Source organism: Terrapene carolina, unplaced genomic scaffold (genome assembly GCF_002925995.2).
Source record: "Terrapene carolina triunguis isolate 2854851 unplaced genomic scaffold, T_m_triunguis-2.0 Scaffold629, whole genome shotgun sequence".
NCBI lineage: Eukaryota > Metazoa > Chordata > Testudines > Emydidae > Terrapene > Terrapene triunguis.
The window spans coordinates 15,859,364-15,878,672 of NW_020664980.1; the positions used below are offsets into that span (position 1 = coordinate 15,859,364).

General features: G+C 41.1%; 1 protein-coding gene across 1 annotated transcript in view; it reads left to right on the plus strand.

Annotated features, from left to right (window-relative positions):
- The window catches only part of GALNT10 (polypeptide N-acetylgalactosaminyltransferase 10), a 123,711-nt gene that overhangs the window by 77,974 nt on the left and 26,428 nt on the right, over nt 1–19,309 (plus strand). The window contains exons 5-7 of the mRNA XM_026659334.2: nt 11,624–11,809; nt 14,614–14,797; nt 15,666–15,783. Of these exons, the coding sequence (XP_026515119.1) occupies nt 11,624–11,809; nt 14,614–14,797; nt 15,666–15,783 (488 nt within the window). The remainder of the gene's footprint in view (nt 1–11,623; nt 11,810–14,613; nt 14,798–15,665; nt 15,784–19,309) is intronic.

A 19,309-nucleotide genomic window follows, 5' to 3' on the forward strand; every position in this document is an offset into this window, starting at 1 on the left:
CATTCAATTCCGATATCAACACAGCTGTTAACAGCCCTAGATTTATACTTTAGGATTTAGTAGTTTACTAAATGGAGGCCTGTCTTGGCAGATGTCCAGGACTTCATAAGTTTATCTTGTACTAGTACTGTCTTTCCATTTTCCAAACATTAATCAGGAACTGGCTAAAAGGAAAAATCTTCTTGAATATTGTCAAGTGCTTCTAAAAGCTATAAAATCATGCTTTTGGCACTGTGGTGTTTGCAGTCACATCTCAAATGTGTGACAGTATTTTTTTTTCTCACACCAGATTGGTCTTCTTTCCATTTGCCAATTTTTTTTCCTACTCTCTGACACATGGAGCACAAGCCAACATGGCTTTGCTTTGTTTACTTCTCATTTGTGGATATTAATTATGTTAGCACAGTTAGAGGAACAGGGATTATTAGATTGTGCTCTCCCTAATTTCAGCCTCTGATGCAACTGTAGAGCAAAACCATTGCAGGTCCACAGTGGCTATCTCATCTCTTGTAGGTTTCATTCCTCTTTAAATACACTACTTGGTCACTTAGAAATTTAAAATAAAGCATTTAGACTCCAGAGTACATTCTGCACCAGTTCACAACAGTTTTAAGAAAGGTTAAAATTTGAAATTAAACTTCATCAGACTTGCTTTAAGATTAATTAAAAAAAAAAAAGTCAGGTATCCTAGGTGAGGGTGTGAATGGATTTCTTCCTTTCACTAACATTTGCACTGTTCGAGATCATCCATTTCTGTATTGTCCTCTTGTACATTGCACCTTTTTTGTATAAGATCAAAAATTCTTTTGGGTAAGGTGTTCGTTTTTAACCAATAGGGATGGTTAGAACAAACAGTTAACTCCTTAAGGATTGTTTTGCAGCAAACATCTGCATCATTGAGGTTTTGAATCCCAAAGAGCTCTGACATTTAAGAGCCACATTTTCTTTACACTTTCAATCTGTTTATTATTCTGAGGGTGAAGTGCTGAATGGTTCAGCCACTTACAGATCTTAGTTGATGTGAATTTTTTCCGGTCGTGGACTTTATATTTACATGTCTTAAACGTCAATGTGTTCAAGCACAGTACATTGCTGTTATAATGGTGAAGTTAAAATCGACATAGCTTGCAAAGTTCCAGTTTGTTCTGTCTCATACCACCATACAACTCTGCCACAGCACCTCATTCCTTACTTGCACCCTATGCTCCTGGTGTATTCCTGGGCCTGTCTACTAAACGTGTGACTGTTCTGCAACATGGACAGATATTCTGGAGTGTTTTCTGACACTTGATACGGTCTCAAGACTTCATTTTAACAAGTGCAGAAATTGGTTGCTGATGCAGGGTAAGGGTGGGTGACCTTTTCGGATCTGGTCTAGCTTGATTATCTTTTTCCTCATAACCCAGTAGACGAAGGTGTTGAGGGTTTTGAAGATTAGCCAGCACTGGGTTTAGTGTATGCGTTGCATCTGTCAGTTCCTGGTCCTCAGAAGTGTTGATACGATTGGCATGAAGGCATGTCTTGGTATTTTTGATGTATTAAAATGTAGCTTCATGTGTTCAAGGTGTTTAGCCATTGGAAGGGTGGTATCATTGAATGGGAGTTTGTTTCCCCTAGTTAAACAACCGGCTGATCAAGAACAGCTATTTGAAAAAGTTTGAGGGATCGTAGCACATAATCACTAAGTTGAGGGCTCCAGCTGAAGCAAATGGTGCCTTTTCTGTCCATTGTCACTGCTATAGGAATCCTGAATTAAATATTTAATAGCCTGTATGCTATACTCTTCAATTGAAGCATAAAAAACTGTGCTGTGTAGCCTGAAAACAGGGTATGTTTTTATGGCATCAGACAACTCTCTGAAAGATGTTAAAAGCAATCAACAAGGAAATGAGACTGCAAGCCATCGAAGAGCATGTCTTTAGAATAAGTGTAGTCAGAGGAAGAGGAGAAACTTTGTGTGTGCTTTATCTTGATGCATATTTAATAAAAAAAAATGGAAATAAACTAGATGACCTCCTGAGGTCCCTTCCAACCCTGATATTCTATGAACTACTAAGAATCTGTTTTGTGAACTTGGTTTTCAGAGAAGTTGGTATGTAACAGGAGGAAATGCATGGTGTTACTATGTGTTAACTAAAAAGCAAAGACCTCTCTCAGCGATGTACTGAACTTGTGTAAACCCCTCTTCAACACACACGAATAGGCTCCCTCTGAAAGAAAGGAGAAAACATCCTGGGAGTACATCCCCTACCCTTTTTCCTTTACTAACAGGACTTTTCACAGTGAGATTGAGATGGCAGCAGGTGTTATGCTAAGGGGCAGACATGGTTATGTCATGCAGGTGGGAATATTTTGAACTGCAAGCTTTGTGCCTGTCTAATAGACTTTTCCTGTGTGTAGATGCATTTATATACTAGGTCAGGGGTCGGCAACCTTCGGCATGTGGCCCATCAGGGTAATCCGCTGGCGAGCTGCGAGACATTTTGTTTACATTGACCGTCAGCAGGCACAGCCCCCTGCAGCTTCCAGTGGCCGTGGTTCACTGTTCCCGGTTATTGTGGGGTGGGGTGGATCATTAACCCATGGCATCCCCTGCTGAGCCGGGGCCATCTCCTATCTGCAGGCAGGTTCCTTGAGACGATCCAGTGAGTGACGGGGAAGGGAGGAGGAGGAGCGAGCTATGGGGGCGGGGCCTTGGGGAAAACAGGCGGAGCAGGGGTGAGGCCTTGGGGAGAGGCCAGGCGGGAGCCGGGGCCTTGGGGAAAGAGGTGAGGCGGGAGCGAGGCCTCGAGGGTCCGGTTACCAGCAATTAGAAAGTTGGCAACCCTAGCCAGCACTCCCAATTTCATGCCCCGTATTAGCAGTGTGTCGTCTAGGCATGCAGATCCTTTGGAGGACTGGGTTTTTCATAAATGCATTTTTTGTAGTGAAATCCTTTTCATGGAGCAACAGTAATTTCCCTTTCCGGGGCCTTTCTGGTTTTCAAACAGATTTGGCATGGAAGGTTAAAAGAAAACGGGGAAAATAGAAAAGGCCGTGATTAGCTTAATGGTGTAGCTGCTTCTATTGAAAGTGTTGTGTGGTTATTAAATCGATTTATTATCCTCCCACCAAGTGAACAGAGGATGGAAAACATTGAAATAAAATTAAAACTAGTGTAAGTGCTGCCTGTTTAGATAAAAGCACATTTTCCTGTTTAAAAGGATTACTCATCTTTCCCAAAACAGGGTAGAGGAGTTAATTTCAATGATGAAGTGCTTTCTAATTCAGGGAGCCCTGACTTGCAGAGGTGATTGATTCAGGAAGGAACGTAATTCATTCTTAAATTGTTAAATAGCACGTTAGGACTAAATAGCTAAGTAAAAGATGAATGGAGTCATTTGTAATCTTAAACAAGAGTGTGTGTGGGTGGGGAGGGAAGGAATGACGGGGGTGGGTGTAATTTGAAAACAAACAGTTACCTTAGAGGTTTGGGCACTTGGAAGGTGGCCAAGGTAACCTCTGGAAAAAATACAGCTGAGCTTGCGTTCTGTACCAGTTGCTTAAAAGGGAATTATATCTCTCGTAAACTGTAGTGGAGGTTTTAACCACAAATTGGGAACCTTTTCTGTTCTGTTACCTCAGTTGTGTCCTTGATGCTCTTCAGCTGCATGGGGAAGCAATTTTCTGAATTTTCAAAGTGTAAGGGGTGGCTGTCTCTCCTCAAATGCTTATAACCCCACTGCTCCCCCTTAGCCTTGTCCAAATTGCATCTAAAATGCTATCTCGCCATGTGGCAGGAGACTGGCTGTTGTTCACTGTAAGAGTGATGTGACTGTATATTGCCAAAATTCTATTGCCAAAGAAATATTTTGGGATTTAGTTATTAGCTTGGAATATTCATGGTGGGTTTGAATTGGTTTAAGAGGGTGGACCGTTCTTTGTGCATGTGTGTGCAAGCACATACTAAAATCATGCACTCCATGCTTTCTGTTGGGTGAACCTTGAAGCTCAAATTTGATGAATTAAAACTGATTTTAAACTAAGATCTCTTATTTTTCAGTGTCAGAAGGAAAAGGGACTCCTCCCCCTTATTCCCATTCCCGCACAGAAAGCTTCAACATAACTAATACCTTAACTAACTCATACAAGGTTTCAGACCAGATCTGACTCAAGATCAAGATTCTTGTAAATGTCAGTCCCATGTTTCCTGTCAAATGGAGCAGCTGTGCAGTGCAAAGGAATGTCAGTGTTGCACATGTGCTTCAACTTTGTCCCAATCAAAATGCTTGCAGACGGCCCTGTCTTGATCCTTTCAGCTCTGTGTCCCCCTCTGAGAGGATGTTTTCCTGATTAGACTTCAAGTGTCTATGGCACCTTCTAAGTGCGCTCGTTATTTATTTTTTTAATTAATAGGTTGAGCACAAATGAATAAATTCATCACCTTTCCATGGTGGAAGCCATTAGTGATTTCACTTTAATGGCCAACAGCTTGAGCAATGACAAATTATTCAGAGCACTTAACTCTCCTCCTTCAAAGGACAAAAACAGCAAGTTGTGGTGATTCCTTGTCTATGGCAGTCTTAGAATTCCAAATATTCAGGAATCCCTGAAGTTGTAGCAAAAGTTTATCTGGCCTTGCCGCCCCCTTCTCCATTGGGAGTCTTTTTAACTGTCCTCTGAGATTTTGTTCGGTTTTAAGTCTCCTCTGAAAGAGCCTGCTGTCTTCCCAGTAAGTGCTGACTGAAGAGAACTACCTACTAAGTCACCAGCTCCACTTTCTAAAGTGCCTATCTCTTCCTTGAAATGTCCTAAGCACTTGCTAAGCCTGACACTAGTTTAAGAGGACTTAAAATAATTGCACCCTAAGGTGGTGTGACTGCAGGTCACTCTAAAAACAGGGTGTGCATGTTGTTTGTGGTGGGAGGAGACGTGAGTAAATGTACATCAGACAGACAACTGGCTAATTTACTGTCGCTGCTAAGTATATGTTCATGCTATTTATTATTATTGGTCTCCAGGTCTCGGTGTGTGGTGGGATGAGGTATAAAGAACGGGCTAGGCATTTTCTACTGCTATGAGCTATTACAGTGGTCTGCTCCTGTCTGTAAAGTTGATTTAACCTGATCTGCATGAGTTAAAGTGAATAAAGTCCTTTTGTAGCCCCAAAGCAGTCCTTGTGAGGAGGAATATCTTTCCTAACTTAAAGAATATCTGGCAGAATTGTATTTAAACCCACATCATAACGCTAAGGATTGTTGGCTATCTCTTCCAGCTGCTTTCATAGGAAACCAACTTGTTCCGAAAACCCTGTCACACTACAATAAGCTGTAAAATCAATTGGTGGATTTACACAGGTGTCACTGAGGGCATAACTTGGCCTGGATGGTGTTGATGCATGAGATGGAAAGAATCCAGATCAACTGTGCAAGTGCAGAGAGAGTTTGAGCAATTACAGGTTTAAAAAAATATATTTTACTGGCAGACTGAGCAAATTTTATATCGGTTATAAAATTGAGATCCAATGAATCTGAAACCTATAATGCCATTTGTAAGAGTCACTTTTTAGTATATGCTTTGGTTTTTTTAAAGCAATAAAAATAGTAATCCCAAAACTTTACTACTTTTCTCTGCACTCCATGTATGTTAAGTTCATGAAGTCTTTTTCTGAAGAGTGGTGGCATTTCTGAGCAGTGAAATTCTCCCTTCTCCCTCCTCCTCATAGCTATGGGTCACTTGATCTGAGGAAAGAAACAGTAGTCTATATGTAAACTCCAGAATCTTTTTATTCTGGAGAGGCTTTTCAATATTGCAAGCAGTCAGCAACTTCATGTTACTTGGAAGCAGTTGTTATGCTTGGATACTTTGTACACAGGAAAGAGAAGGGATGAGGCGTCCACAAAAATTTGAGCCAAGAGAAGACATTAATCAGACAGCATTTTATTAGTGATAATTTAAAGCAACAATTTTATCAGAGCGCCTCCTCCTTAGTATAGATCTTTATTTACAACTCAAAATAAAGAAAGCAAAAGATTTTAAGTAGTTCTGACTAGTAATGTTAATATATTAATTATATATCAAATTTATTAGTCTGCCAGCAAGCTTCCAATTTATTTTTTAATCTATATATAATCTTATTATTTATACAGCTAAATTACATTCCACATAATATGTGCTGCCTCTGGAATTCATCCAGTTTACTTTTCATTAAAGTAAATTGCCCTTGTAATAAAAATCACTCCATGTCAAGGTGCCATAATATTTTTTTTAAAGCACCATATTTGTAGCAAATTATGTGATAACCTCAAACAAACAAGTTAGATAGTCTTTTAAAAACAAAAATATAAAGTATTGTCATAATTTTGGTAGAAGATGGTTGTCTTATTCTAAATTTTCGTATCTGAGCATCGTGTGGTCCAACAAGTAGAGCAAAGGAGAGCATGCCAAGGCTTTCCTTATTCCCTTCTCTATTTTTGCCCTCTTTTCCGTTAGAAAAACCCAGTTTTTATTGCAGGGTTGCTCATGAGTGTTGTCGTTAACCCGACAACACTTTTTTGGTAGGGGAAAACACATCCATAAGCATAATAGACCCTTACTAGTTTACATGTCAGTAACCCACAATCCTACACTTGCAATAAAATGTTATGCTGATGTGTGAAGTTTCCTGTGGCTGTTGGAGATGGGGCAGCTGTGACACATCGCTTTGAGTTGGGAAAGGGGAGAGTACTGCATCTTGTTCAGCCTCTGCAATACTGCATGTGCTATTGTGCAGCATTAACTTTCAGTGCTTCTCCCATCCATTAATGCAGTTTAGGGAGGTTCCTAGCATCACAGCTCAGGGCAACTGCACCTGTATTCCCTCTCTGTGACCCACCAAGGGCACCCACTCTGACTTCCAGCTGCCATCTCTCTTGGAAAGGTGTCTCACTTCCACTTGTCTGGGGTATTTCCAAGCTGCACAGTTCCCTGCTTATACTGTAAATTCTCCAGCAAGCCAGATTGGCTAAGCAGGCCTGTTTCTCTTCCTCCTCAGAGGCTATAAACAGCATAATTGCCCACAGTTACACTTATTCTTAAGGTGAAAGCATTACAAAGAAAACATTAAAAACAATCAAATAACCTATACACATGCTAAAAAGCTTACCAGAGATCACCCCAACTCCAGCAAGAGTTCTGGCAGGTGATCAGTCGTTCCAAACCCACCAAGGGGTTTTCTGAGATCAGAAGCTCATAACAGCTGTTAGCACAGAACAAGCATCCCCATGAATCTGTGAGTTGCTCCTTTATACTGTTTGGACCTCTGATCCTGTCCTCATGTAACAGGTGATCAGCAGACGAAGGTCCCCTCCTCCGGGGAGCTGAGTTCTTGCATAAATGGACAGGGTATGTTTGCATACACCTCCCCCTAGCGATTTCTTGGGAAACTTAACTTCAAAAGCTCATTCTTGTCTGGCACCTGGTTTAAGAGTCCTTTGGAAGCTCATAATGCCTCTTTCCTCCCCCCCCTCCTGAGACATTCCATACAATCCTTTAATAATACATAAACGTTTTGCATTTTTAATACAATAAACTCCTAAGACACTTAAACTTCATTTAATATGGTTTGTCCAGGAAATTACCATCTCTGTCACATCTAGTTTACAGGGCTTTGCCTGACAAAAGGTAGTTCATGTTCTGGTACCAGCAGCTAAGCAGTTATGACCAACGCCACAGTAATGGGTAGCTTTAAAGATATAACAAATGGAGAGAGAGACTTCCCAAGTCGTAGGTTTCCGAGGGACTGTTACAACCAGTGAAGAAAAGCACCTTTGTAATGAGCTGATAGCTCTAAGCTACTGTTTGTTTTGTTTCGTTTTTTCACTTTATTGTTCGATCGTGGGGAATGAGACACTCGTGTGCCCAGTCACCTGCTGGGAGGACAATAAACACAACTGGAAGGTGTTTCAAACATTGTCTCCTGCAAGCCAGCTTTTCTTATGAATGCAGCCAAACAGCAGGACACTGTGGTGTTCTTCAAAGCCCACTTATGTCTCTCTCATTCAGATAATGCTACCCACAACGTCACCTATTGGATTGCATCTTGGTTGCATTTAGGAAAAGATAAATTTCACTGCTTAAATTATTTGACACAGAAGGAGTAAAGAGCTCAAGGCTCTTTATCCTGAGAACTAAATGGAGGGTGAAGAATTTGACCCTTTAATGTTACAGTGAGGGTGCAGTATGGGAATCTAGATGGATTAGAACAGCTGATGTCTTCTGGAAATTTGGCTACTCATATGTCCTTTCTCTCTCTTCTCCTAGTAGAGTAAGGTCACATAAAGTGTTCTTAATTCTTAACTGTTCATTTATTAGCTGTGGCTAATTATCCATCTCTCTTTGACATCATGTTTACTATAGAAACAACTTTCACATCTCATGGAGAAATATGCCTATGCTATGTTCCGTGGTTGCTGTAATTCCTAGTTCAGCTCTACCAAAGTCCGTGCTAGAATAGACTTGACTGGATCCGTCTCTCAGCATTGTAGGTGATGTGGTGGGGAAATGCTGGAAGCTGGTCTCCACTAGTGTGTCAGCAAGTGCCACAACTGGTGAAACTGCACTGATTTGTAGAACAACTCTAAGACATGAAGAAAATGCTAGCGCATACAAGGCATTGGAATGCCAGTGGGAGATAAACAGCAGGCACAAATTCTTTAAGATGTTTGTTTTAGTCACTTGTGCCTCATCATAAACAATGAGACACTGTATAATTACCTCTGAACATTTAAGATTCTATGAAATTTCAGCAGTTTTTCAAGACCCGCTAATGTTTTGTGGAGGAAACTGATTTAGATGCAGTAATTACCATAGGGCCTGATTATGAAAACACTGCAGTCCTATGAAGTCAATATTGGGAGGATCAGATGCATAGCTGCTGTTTTTCTCTTTCTTTTATTACTGTGTAACTCAGTATCAGATGTTTTGATGATGATTACCTTACTCTGATTTTAGATTACTGGAACCAAGGTACAATTTATACCTTGAACTTGGTTTTGGGTAACTCTTTTTTGGACATAGAGTAGGGAATTTTTTCTTTCCAATTATGGCAAGGAATGATACGGCTGCACTAAATGAGTGCTGGTTGTGGCTTTTTACTATTTTTTTAATTAACAGTCACTGCCTACACAATGCTGCATGAGGAATGAGTGTTAATATCTTGTCTGGTCTCCCAGAGAGTTGCTTTTTTGAAAGATTTATCCATTCAATTAGAGAAAATTGATTCCTGGTTGCTGCAGAGGATCTGTTCAAAAGTTACTTGAAAAGGGTGAGGGAAGGGTATTAGCCTTAGCTAGAAAGCAATATTTAGTAAAGGTTTTACTAAGCAGACCAACCTGTTTTTAATTTTTTTAATTATTTTAATTGCTCCAGCTGTACAAATATATCAGACACACACCTAAATGACTTTGGTCTTATTAAAGCTGTTGGAGATTTTAAAATCAGGCTCTGAAGAAAGAAAAATGTCAAGTTTGCACAAGGAATACTCTAAAAATATTTAAAGGGAATTCAAAAGCAGATTTTGGCTAGTTCTGAGTGACTGCAGCTGCTGGCAGCATCAAAGGTGAGATGCAAAGTATACTGTAACTCCCGAGATTATCTCCATCTTTGACCCCCTACCCCCAAAATAAAATCCAAGATGCACAAAGGGAATAAGCAACAGAGAGTCCTGTGGCACCTTTAAGACTAACAGATGTATTGGAGCATAAGCTTTCATGGGTGAATGCCCACCCACGAAAGCTTATGCTCCAATACATCTGTTAGTCTTAAAGGTGCCACAGGACTCTGTTGCTTTTTACAGTCCAGACTAACACGGCTACCCCTCTGATACTTGACAAAGGGAGTAAGTTTGCCTTCTGGGCACCAAATGGTAAGCAGTATAGCTAGATTAAGATGGGGGGGCGGGTGTAATCCTTGGCTAGCTGAGCTGATTCATCTGTATAGGAACTTGTTGTGCCGTTCCCCAGGATATAATCTGGACTGGTGGACAACTGTGTCCCCTCAACTCTCCAATTGGGGTGCCTTTTACACTGCTTCGCTGTGAGAACAACCACTCCTGCTCTGTTTACATACACTCTAGCATGCAAAATCAGTCCCAGTTGAATTATATGAATGCTTTTAGCCAGCCACTCCTGAATTATATTGCAGAATGACACCAGCAAATTCCCTGTCCCAGACTTGTCCCTAGAAATGTGCCCAGCTCTTTCCTTCTGTGCAATACAAGCTCATAGAAAGTCCATCATTTCATTAATAGACATGATATGCACAGACTCTGTTCTCTCAAATGGAGGTTCCAGACACTTCAGTCCAAACGCACACTGGTTTAGATGAGACAATAAAATAAGTTTAACTACAGAAAGATAGATTTTAAGTGATTACAAGTAATGAGGCATAAAAGTCAGAATTGGTTGCAAAGAAATAAAAGGTAAAATGCAAACTAATACCTAAATTAACAAGCTGAGTGAACTTAAAGCAAAAAGGTTTTCCTCACCACATGATCACAGCAGTCTGGCTGGATTCTTCAGCCAGGATCCCTCCCCCAGCTCACTGATGCTCATTTGGTCTTTCAAACATTGTTTATGCCGTGAGTAGAGGTGAGGGGGGAGAGGTGATTTTGTGTCCTCTGTTCTCCCTTCTTATAGCATTTCTCTTCTTTGAGAATCCTCTCCAGCTGCTGTTCAGGTGACCGCAAGGTTGTTTGCCAAGATGTAAATTTCTCACTCCCACCCCTCTTTTCTGCCAAAGAATGGCCGCTTAGCCCGGTAATAGTCCACTTGATTATATTGACACCTGGCTCAGGTACTGGCTAACCTTTTGTTTCTGGAAAAACTGATTTGGGCTGTTTTTCTAAACTTGGAGCATGTCTCAGCAATGTAATACAATAGAATCTTATAACTTGACGTACAACATTGCTACACGCATTTTACCAGGATGATGATGTTCAGTAGATTGAGTTTTCAAATGATACCTCGCATTTTGTACAAAATGTATCCTAGTTTTGTGAAAGTAGTGAACATAGGGGTAGGGTATTCAGTAATGATCGCTATACCTTTCCGGCTTGTAGAATCAACATCACTAGGATTTTTTTTTTTTTTGCTTGTATATATTTGTGTGAGAGTGAATGTGTTTTGTGTGCTTGAAGAAATTCAGGAAAAACTAATTCAGTAAATGTTGTATACAATTCTGAAAGTGCTCTTTTTGTGCTTTTGTGGCATAGTGAGTTACTCAATCCAGATCCAGTTCCTGAAAAAGCTTGGTCTCCTACTCTCATGAGCATCCCTGCTATTGGTCAATAGTTCCATTGTTATCCCAAGGTTCTGTTAATTAGCTTTTGCTCTGTTGTGTGTTCTCTTGTCTCGCAGCTTCTTTCTAGTCTTAAGCGCCTCCATCCATTTGTTCTCTTTCTGAGTTCATGGAAACTTCAGAGATCCAGATCCATGAGCAAACTTTGAACTCACAGTTTAAAGATTACTCCATCTTGCCTGGACGCTCTCTTTCCTGTTAGTTAAAGGCTGTTCAATACCATGTTCAAAAGACAGCTAACAACTAAGGAGGGAGCTACATCTTAAGGAGTGCTTGTTACCTTCTTTAACTTTACTCTTTTACCCAGAACACCTGAAGAAACGTTTGGAAGACTACATGGCCCAGTTCCCAAATGTCCGAATCCTGCGCACCAAGAAGAGAGAAGGGCTAATAAGAACTCGAATGCTGGGGGCCTCTGTGGCAATAGGAGATGTTATCACATTCTTGGATTCTCACTGCGAGGCCAATGTGAACTGGCTGCCGCCTCTGCTAGGTAAGGAGGTTGTTTGAAGTGTTTCCCAAAACTGATCTTCAGCCTGGTAAAAAGCTGGTGACAGATGTCGGCATATGGTTTATTGTATGTCCAGGCTGCTGTCTTCTCATTCAGAAATGTCCAAAGGAGAAAATAAATGACTATTTGGAAACCTGACTTTCTAAAGAAAATCCTGGGAGAGCTGTCAGCGACCTGTAGTCTTCAGTACAATGCATTTCTCTATGCAAGAGTCATAAAACACACAATTTCCCCCAAAACAGTTTTTTTTTGTTTAATTAAAAGCAGAGATCATGTTCTGTTACCCCCCGCTAAGAGAACTCTTGCATAATTTATAGTTTGCTGGAAGAGCAAACCATTCATGTAGTCATTCAGCAGCTCGTAAAGAGAAATTAGTTGTAGGACATAAAGCTAAGCTTGTAGTTTTTAAATAGCTCTTGACTGTTTCTATGGAAATATATTTAATCTGCAAGCATGTGGAAAATCATTTTTTGTGGATAATATGGACTGCTGCTATGTACACCTAGAATGTATGTGATCCTTTACAAAGTGGTCTTTAAAATAGTCTTTAACAGGATTGGAGCATGAGCTTTCGTGGGTGAATACCCACTTCGTCAGATATTTACCCACGAAAGCTCATGCTCCAATACGTCTGTTAGTCTATAAGGTGCCACAGGACTCTTTGCTGCTTTTACAGATCCAGACTAACACGGCTACCCCTTTGATACTTTAACAGGATTGCGGTTTCATAAAGTAAATTCTTTCGCATGTATCTTATTAAATGGACAATGTTCTCTTTTTCAAGGGAACTGGCTTTTTTCCTGTGCATCTTAATTCTGACCTGCAGCACCCCACTCCCCTACTAATCTAATTCTGGCCCTACCTTTAGATGAGACTACTTGTGCCGAACTGCAAGTTAGTTTTGTGCAACGCCCAGATAGAAAGTGGGATGAGACCATTCAACCTGGTTTTTTTTGCATGTGCCAGGATCTGGACTCGGGACACTTGTAGGACCAGAAGGACTGTGCTCACTAAACCAGCCACATGACTTACAGTGGGCATCTGGGAGTATCCAGTTTACTTAAGGTTGCAATGCAGTTTGTTTATATAGCATCTTTAATCCTGAAGAATATCAGACTGCTCTACAAGACTGTTTCAAGTGACATATGTGCCATTGGAATGCAGCCACCTCTGGGGTGAAACATGGCATCTGTCTAGCAAATAATGACAGTACACACCAAGAGGTGAAGAAAAATGCCGTCACAAGCTGAAATGAAAAATTGTCTGCTGGGTTCTCATAGAGCAATGCTGTTACTTTCACAGCCTGTCCATTTGTGTGTCTGGTATTAATTCTGCATGGTATAAAACATTTGTGACTTCCTGAGCCCCAGGGAATGGAAGCAAAAGTAGTCCAAATGCCTTTTAAATGAGAACATGTACAGTATGCTTCAATTTAAAAACATAAAACATTTTTTGTTACAAATGTTCCTTGGAATCTAAAATATATTATCTGTCACTTTGGTTCTTAAAGTTAACTTTTAGTTAAGAAAACTTGTTGTTAAAATGAATATTGAAGAAGTTCCAGATGTCTAGGTTGGAACTAATCCTGTCTCAGTATTTTTCAGCTGGAATTAAAGATTGAGGGGAGGCGCAGATGTACGTTTCTAGAGCCTGCCAAGATTAGTTATGCCATTAGTCTGAATCACTTCCTGCCAGATTCTGGCACAAGACTTCAAAGCTTATTGGGGTTAGGTGGCATAATGGGTTATTGCACTAGCTTTCAACCAATGCAGAAGGGGGGTCACATCCAGGTCACTTGTTAAAATGAGTTTTGTGGACTCCACAAAGTCCTTAGAACATGCAAGACCGTCTGTTTAGTCTGGCATTTTAAGTGGCGGGGGACCACTGAGAAGGGTGGGGAGAGATCCAGGTTTTTTGTTTCCATTTGTGATGTGTTCAGTTTTTCTCTCACACCATAGGGTGGCTATTACCGGAGGGAGAGCCTAATTTTTCTATATCATGTAGGTATAACTTATGATAAATAATTGGTTGATGTCATAAATACATATAACACCAGATAATTTGGTGTAACATGGAGCCTCTGTCCAAGAAAAGATTTAGGGTGTGTCTACTCTGCAGTCATGGGATGCAACTGCAGCTCATATAGACATATCTGGCTAGCTCAGGTAATGGTAGCAGTGAAGCTGCAGCCGTGTGGGTTTCAACACGGGCTGTACATGCTCACCCAGAACCCTGGGTAATTACTTGGTTGGCTAGCCCATGCTGACATCTGTGTTGTGCATCTTCACTGCCACCTGTGCCCATGCTAGCTAGATTAAAGCTAGCTCAGGTGTGTCTACAAAAGCTGCAGTTTCATCCTATGATTGCAATGCAGACTTGCCCTTTTAGTTTGAGGGGAAGTGATAGCACAGGTCAGAACTGAGATGCACATTACGTGGAAAATATCATTCTAACCTAATTCTGGCCAATATAATTGGTTCCTCATGCTCATATATACTGAACCGACCTGCAGTTTTTAAGGACAAAATAAAAACACAACAAAGCAGAAAAATCACCCATTCTGTAATGAGACAGCTTCTCTAGATCTGAAGGTGTTTAGTGGTACATTAAAGTTGGGCTTTGGTATTAGAATTATAACTAGTTGTATGGTGGTAGTTCTGTGGTAATGAGATAAAGTAGGCTCTTGTTTTAATATTGGCTTCATACCTGTAGATACTTTTCTTGTAACTATTGGTGAAAGGGGCCACTAGCTACATGCTTACTAACTTTTTCTCTGCGATCCTCAGACCGCATTGCTCGGAACCGCAAGACTATTGTGTGCCCAATGATTGACGTAATTGACCATGACCACTTCGGATACGAGACCCAAGCTGGAGATGCAATGCGAGGGGCATTTGACTGGGAGATGTATTACAAGCGGATCCCTATCCCTCCTGAATTACAGAAACCTGATCCTAGTGACCCCTTTGAGTAAGTTGTTGAAATGCAGAGTGATGATAGATGGCTAACGAAAGGTGCCCTGTTATAAGGTTGTTTATGCCTTGTTGTACTGGGAGTCACAAGTTGGTGGTAAGCTACCCTCTGTTTCTAGCAGCTATTTATTTTGTTGGGTAATACGTTTCATTTAGACCAAGAACTGTGGACACAGTCTCTTTCTATGGCTACTTTTTGGAAACCTAATCTCTGCAGAAGTTTAGTTAATGAAAATTGTAATGTCTAATATAGTCATCTGTTACCAAGATCCTTGGAACATAAGTTTGTGACATGACATTAGGGACACTAACAACTAACACATAGCTCATATGTCATTCTCAGGTAAAACCCTGTAGAATAATTAGTCCAATTTTGATGATTGTTGTGGATTACAGAAACAATCATTTGGGATCAAACTGTTTCATTGTGCTGTGCCTGCCAGCCTTAAAGGGCGATTGAATTGTGTCAAATTTCTGCAAGCCCAATAACTTTGCAATCATGCTAGGAAACTTGATTTCCAGTCTCTTGCTTCCCAGGCTGGCAGGGCAAGGAGGACTGCATATGTAACACGTTGGGGTCCCTCCAGAAGAGGGAATTCCTTGTGTCACTCAACAGTGAACCAAGTAGCCAATATGAGGAGTGGCGTTGACTGGTTCCGAAGGGAGCCCTGTCCAATCCTCCTGGGTTGCAAGGAATGGGAAAGGGTTGTAAAGCAAGGACAACTGGTAGATGCTCTGACAGAGGCGCAGAGGCACTAGGAGTGGGTGGTGAGAGAAATATTAATGGTATCTTGTTTTTCTTAATGTTCAGCTGGAACGCTGTATCTTGAATATGTTTGTAATACGGAGTCTGGTTTTTCCTTAAGGTCTCCTGTAATGGCTGGAGGACTGTTTGCAGTCGATAGAAAGTGGTTCTGGGAGCTGGGAGGGTATGATGCAGGTCTGGAGATATGGGGAGGAGAACAGTATGAAATATCCTTTAAGGTGAGCTATGTTCTCTGAAAATTACTTTTGCTTTGAAAAGATCTTGAAAACTACAAAGCTCTCTGGGGCATGGAGCACAAGTTATCTCTTGTGTATATATAACAAGACATTTGAAAGGTATGGGTGGCTGTAAGTAGGTAAGAAGGATAGCACTGTCATGAATTAAACTGGCTAAGACACAGAAAACAAAGCATTAGTGATAGTCAATTTGCAATGTGGCAAAATATTACCTGTGTGGTGCCACAGGATCCATTTTAGGACCAGTATTCAATATAAGCGAGGCTTGTAGTTCCACCTGTAATAAGGTTGCTTGACATTTCTCATTACAAGGTCCTGTTTTCAGTTGCTTATAACTTTTTCAAACTTTAACTGTTTGTGCTGGAATTTTCCATGCCAGGGTATCTTCCTTAGGATGATGCTTTCTGGAAAATTCCAGCCAAAATAGTTCAGTTGCGTTCAAGAACTAGGTTAGGGGAAAATACATTTTGCCCATGTTGTTTAAAACAGGTGTCTAGAGCTTTTCAAAGAAAATGTTGCCAGTGTCCCCATGCTTTGGAACAGGACTTGAGGGATGTATTTTTTGGGTGGATTTTCACAAGGAGAGCAAATTTGGCCAAGTTAGAAGCCTTTGAAAAATCACACATCTCAGACTTCTTTGATTTTTTAGCAGCTAAAATTTCCAAAGATTCCATCCTCACTGAGCATGCTCCATTCCGTCGCAGGTTCTAGGGCTGACCACACTGCATATGTACCATCTCCACAGAACAGATGAGTGCTCCCTCCAGGCCATAGGAGCGAAGCTGGGCTTCTCCTGCAATGGTTGCTACCAGCCGCTGCAGGCCAAAATGGGGCTGAGAGCAAGGAGTCTGTCTCCTGTGCACTCAGTGGTATCCCCTGCTGGAGAATAAAGCCATCTGTGTTGAATGCAGAGGAGACAAAAACTGAACTAGGGGAGGGAGTAGGGTGACCAGACAGCAAGTGTGAAAAATCGGGACGGGGGTGGGGGGTAATAGGTGCCTATCTAAGACAAAGCCCCAAATATCGGGACTGTCCCTATAAAATCGGGACATCCCTAGGAGGGAGGGAAGGAAGTAGATTGGGACTGAAGGAGATCGGGGGGAGGGAAAGGACTGGGAGCTGGTGAGAGAAATGCAGGAGGAATGTGAGAACACTGAGATTGGACGAGAAGTGTGGAGACTGGGACTGGCTGGACAAGGAGACTGGAACTTGGAACCAGCGGGGGGTTGAAAGGAAGGGGAACCTTTCAACTTTATCCGTAAAGGAAGCAGTTAGTCCTACAGACCGCCTCGTTTACTATCTAACCTGATTCATCTCTAGAGTGGGCCCATCATGTGCATTGAATGAGGCGGAGGTCCTGTGGAAAAAGTAGTATGTGATCATGTAATTAGAGTAACATAATGCATAAACACAAGGGGGCTGAACTGAGATTGCACAAGCAACTTTAATTCTGGCATTTCCTAACTGCTGGGTGCTTGACTTTGGTGTGTGCGTGTGTTTGTGTGTGTAAAATATTGGATTGGAAAATACTGAACAGGAGTTTGGTAGGATTCCTAAGAGGGTTAGGTGTGTGTGTGTGTATATATATATATGGACAGTAAGTTGTATTGCAATTTTTTTTACCTCTAAATAAATTTAAACTGTCATGCTTCAGGGCACAAACTGAGATCTGATGTGTATTAGGAAGACGTTTCTCCTTGCTATGAGGTTGCTTGCATTTCCTCTGAAGTGCCCAACTGCTGCCAAAGGCCAGATACTGGTCTAGATGGAGAACTGGTCTAATCCAGGATGGCAGTGCATATGTTTTTGAGGCTCTGACAATGCTCATTTCATATGAATGAGGCTATTTTTTATCCCAGTTGTGACTGTTAAACACTTAGACATTTGAGGATGACATAAGGAAACACTCTATTGGCCATGGTTTAATGCTGTTGAGATACCTATATCTTTTATAATCTTCCATTCTTCTGAAGCCATGGAAGTGTGTGAAAATTCTCACCTCCCACATTGATATGTTTTCTCCTTACTGACATCTGCAGAACTCTGGCTTCATTTTGTTTTCTCAATGTAGAACTCATTAAAAATGTTGGATCAATAGACTCTGATGAATGAAGTCGTCTTTTCACAGAACAGGCACAGTATGGGGGCAGTGGCTATGCAGACATCTCCACACTTACCAGTTGGTGGTTTCAGTCCTGAATTAGAGAAGCCAGAGTCGAGAATGGTTTAGTCTCTAACCAACCAGTCCTGACTGCTAAGAGCTAGACTAAGACCGCTCTCATTTCTCATAAGCCCCAAACGTTTGGAAAACTAAGTGGCTGATGGTGATGACTCACCTGGCTTGGGGAAGGTTCTGCTAACCACTGCTGATTGCCTGAGCCCAAGACACAGGTCTGGGTGGTGCATGAATTTGTTGAGCAAAAGTGGTGTCATTGCGACCAATGAGACTCCTGTTATCTGTGTTGCCATGAAATGATGCATCCTGTGATATCTTCAGTGAATCTGGAAGTGGCAGTGGATTTCATAAACAGAGGGAATGAATTTTTAAAGGTTAGTTAAAATGTATTTCTATACAGAATGCCCCCTTACGCCCTAGAGGGAATTCAACCCCATATCTGTGTTTAACTCAGTTGTGGTTTAATTTGCAATTTTCCTTTCACAGATTGCATTAGCATTTTGATTTTTATAGTCCTAGGTGTGACTGAAAGAAACTACCTGGCGTCAGTATGGGTCCAACAGATTGTAGCCATGACCATGAAACAATTCACAGTTCAGCTGAGGCAGCCAGAGTCCCTACTCCAGTTCATATCTTCTTTGTTTCTTTCACCAAGTAGCTTCACAAATCTGCACGACTTTATGCTGTTTAAAGACCTATCAAACTCTGTTCATCTGGCAGTTACCACACCATAAATGATACTGTCCTCCCATTGTTTATTTACAAAAGGTTAAGTAATAAAGCCATATTGGAGGTCTCTTGTCTTCTCTACTAGAGAAGGGGGCGAAATCTCCCCTTGGAGATTCCATTACAGTTGGATCCATTTATCCCTTTCAGTGTTGTGTAATGAAATTGTGTAATATTGTAATTCTCTGCAGGAGAGGGCAGAGGCAGTATTCATCTTCTTTCTCTTGGTCCCCTTTTGAAAATGCTGGTTTCCAAGAGCGATGACAGTGGCTATGCAGTCCCTTTGTGTGTCTCATGCCGCAGCAGACAGTCACACTGCTTGATCTACAGGAAACAAGACTACTTGATTCATCTGTTTGCTTATTCTCTCTGAAACGCAGTGTGTTTTATTTCAGTCCAGAGGGTAATTTATGAAGGGCTAAATTTACTCTAATTAATCTCAGCAAAGACCCCTTTTTCTTTCTTCGTGACAGAAAATGAAGTTTTAACTGAAAGAGGCTCACTGTATTTCAGAAATTAAGATAAATTGATACATTCATCTGTGGCTCATTGATTTAATAATTGTGCCGGAATTACAAGAATAGAAGGTTTGTTCATAATAAGACA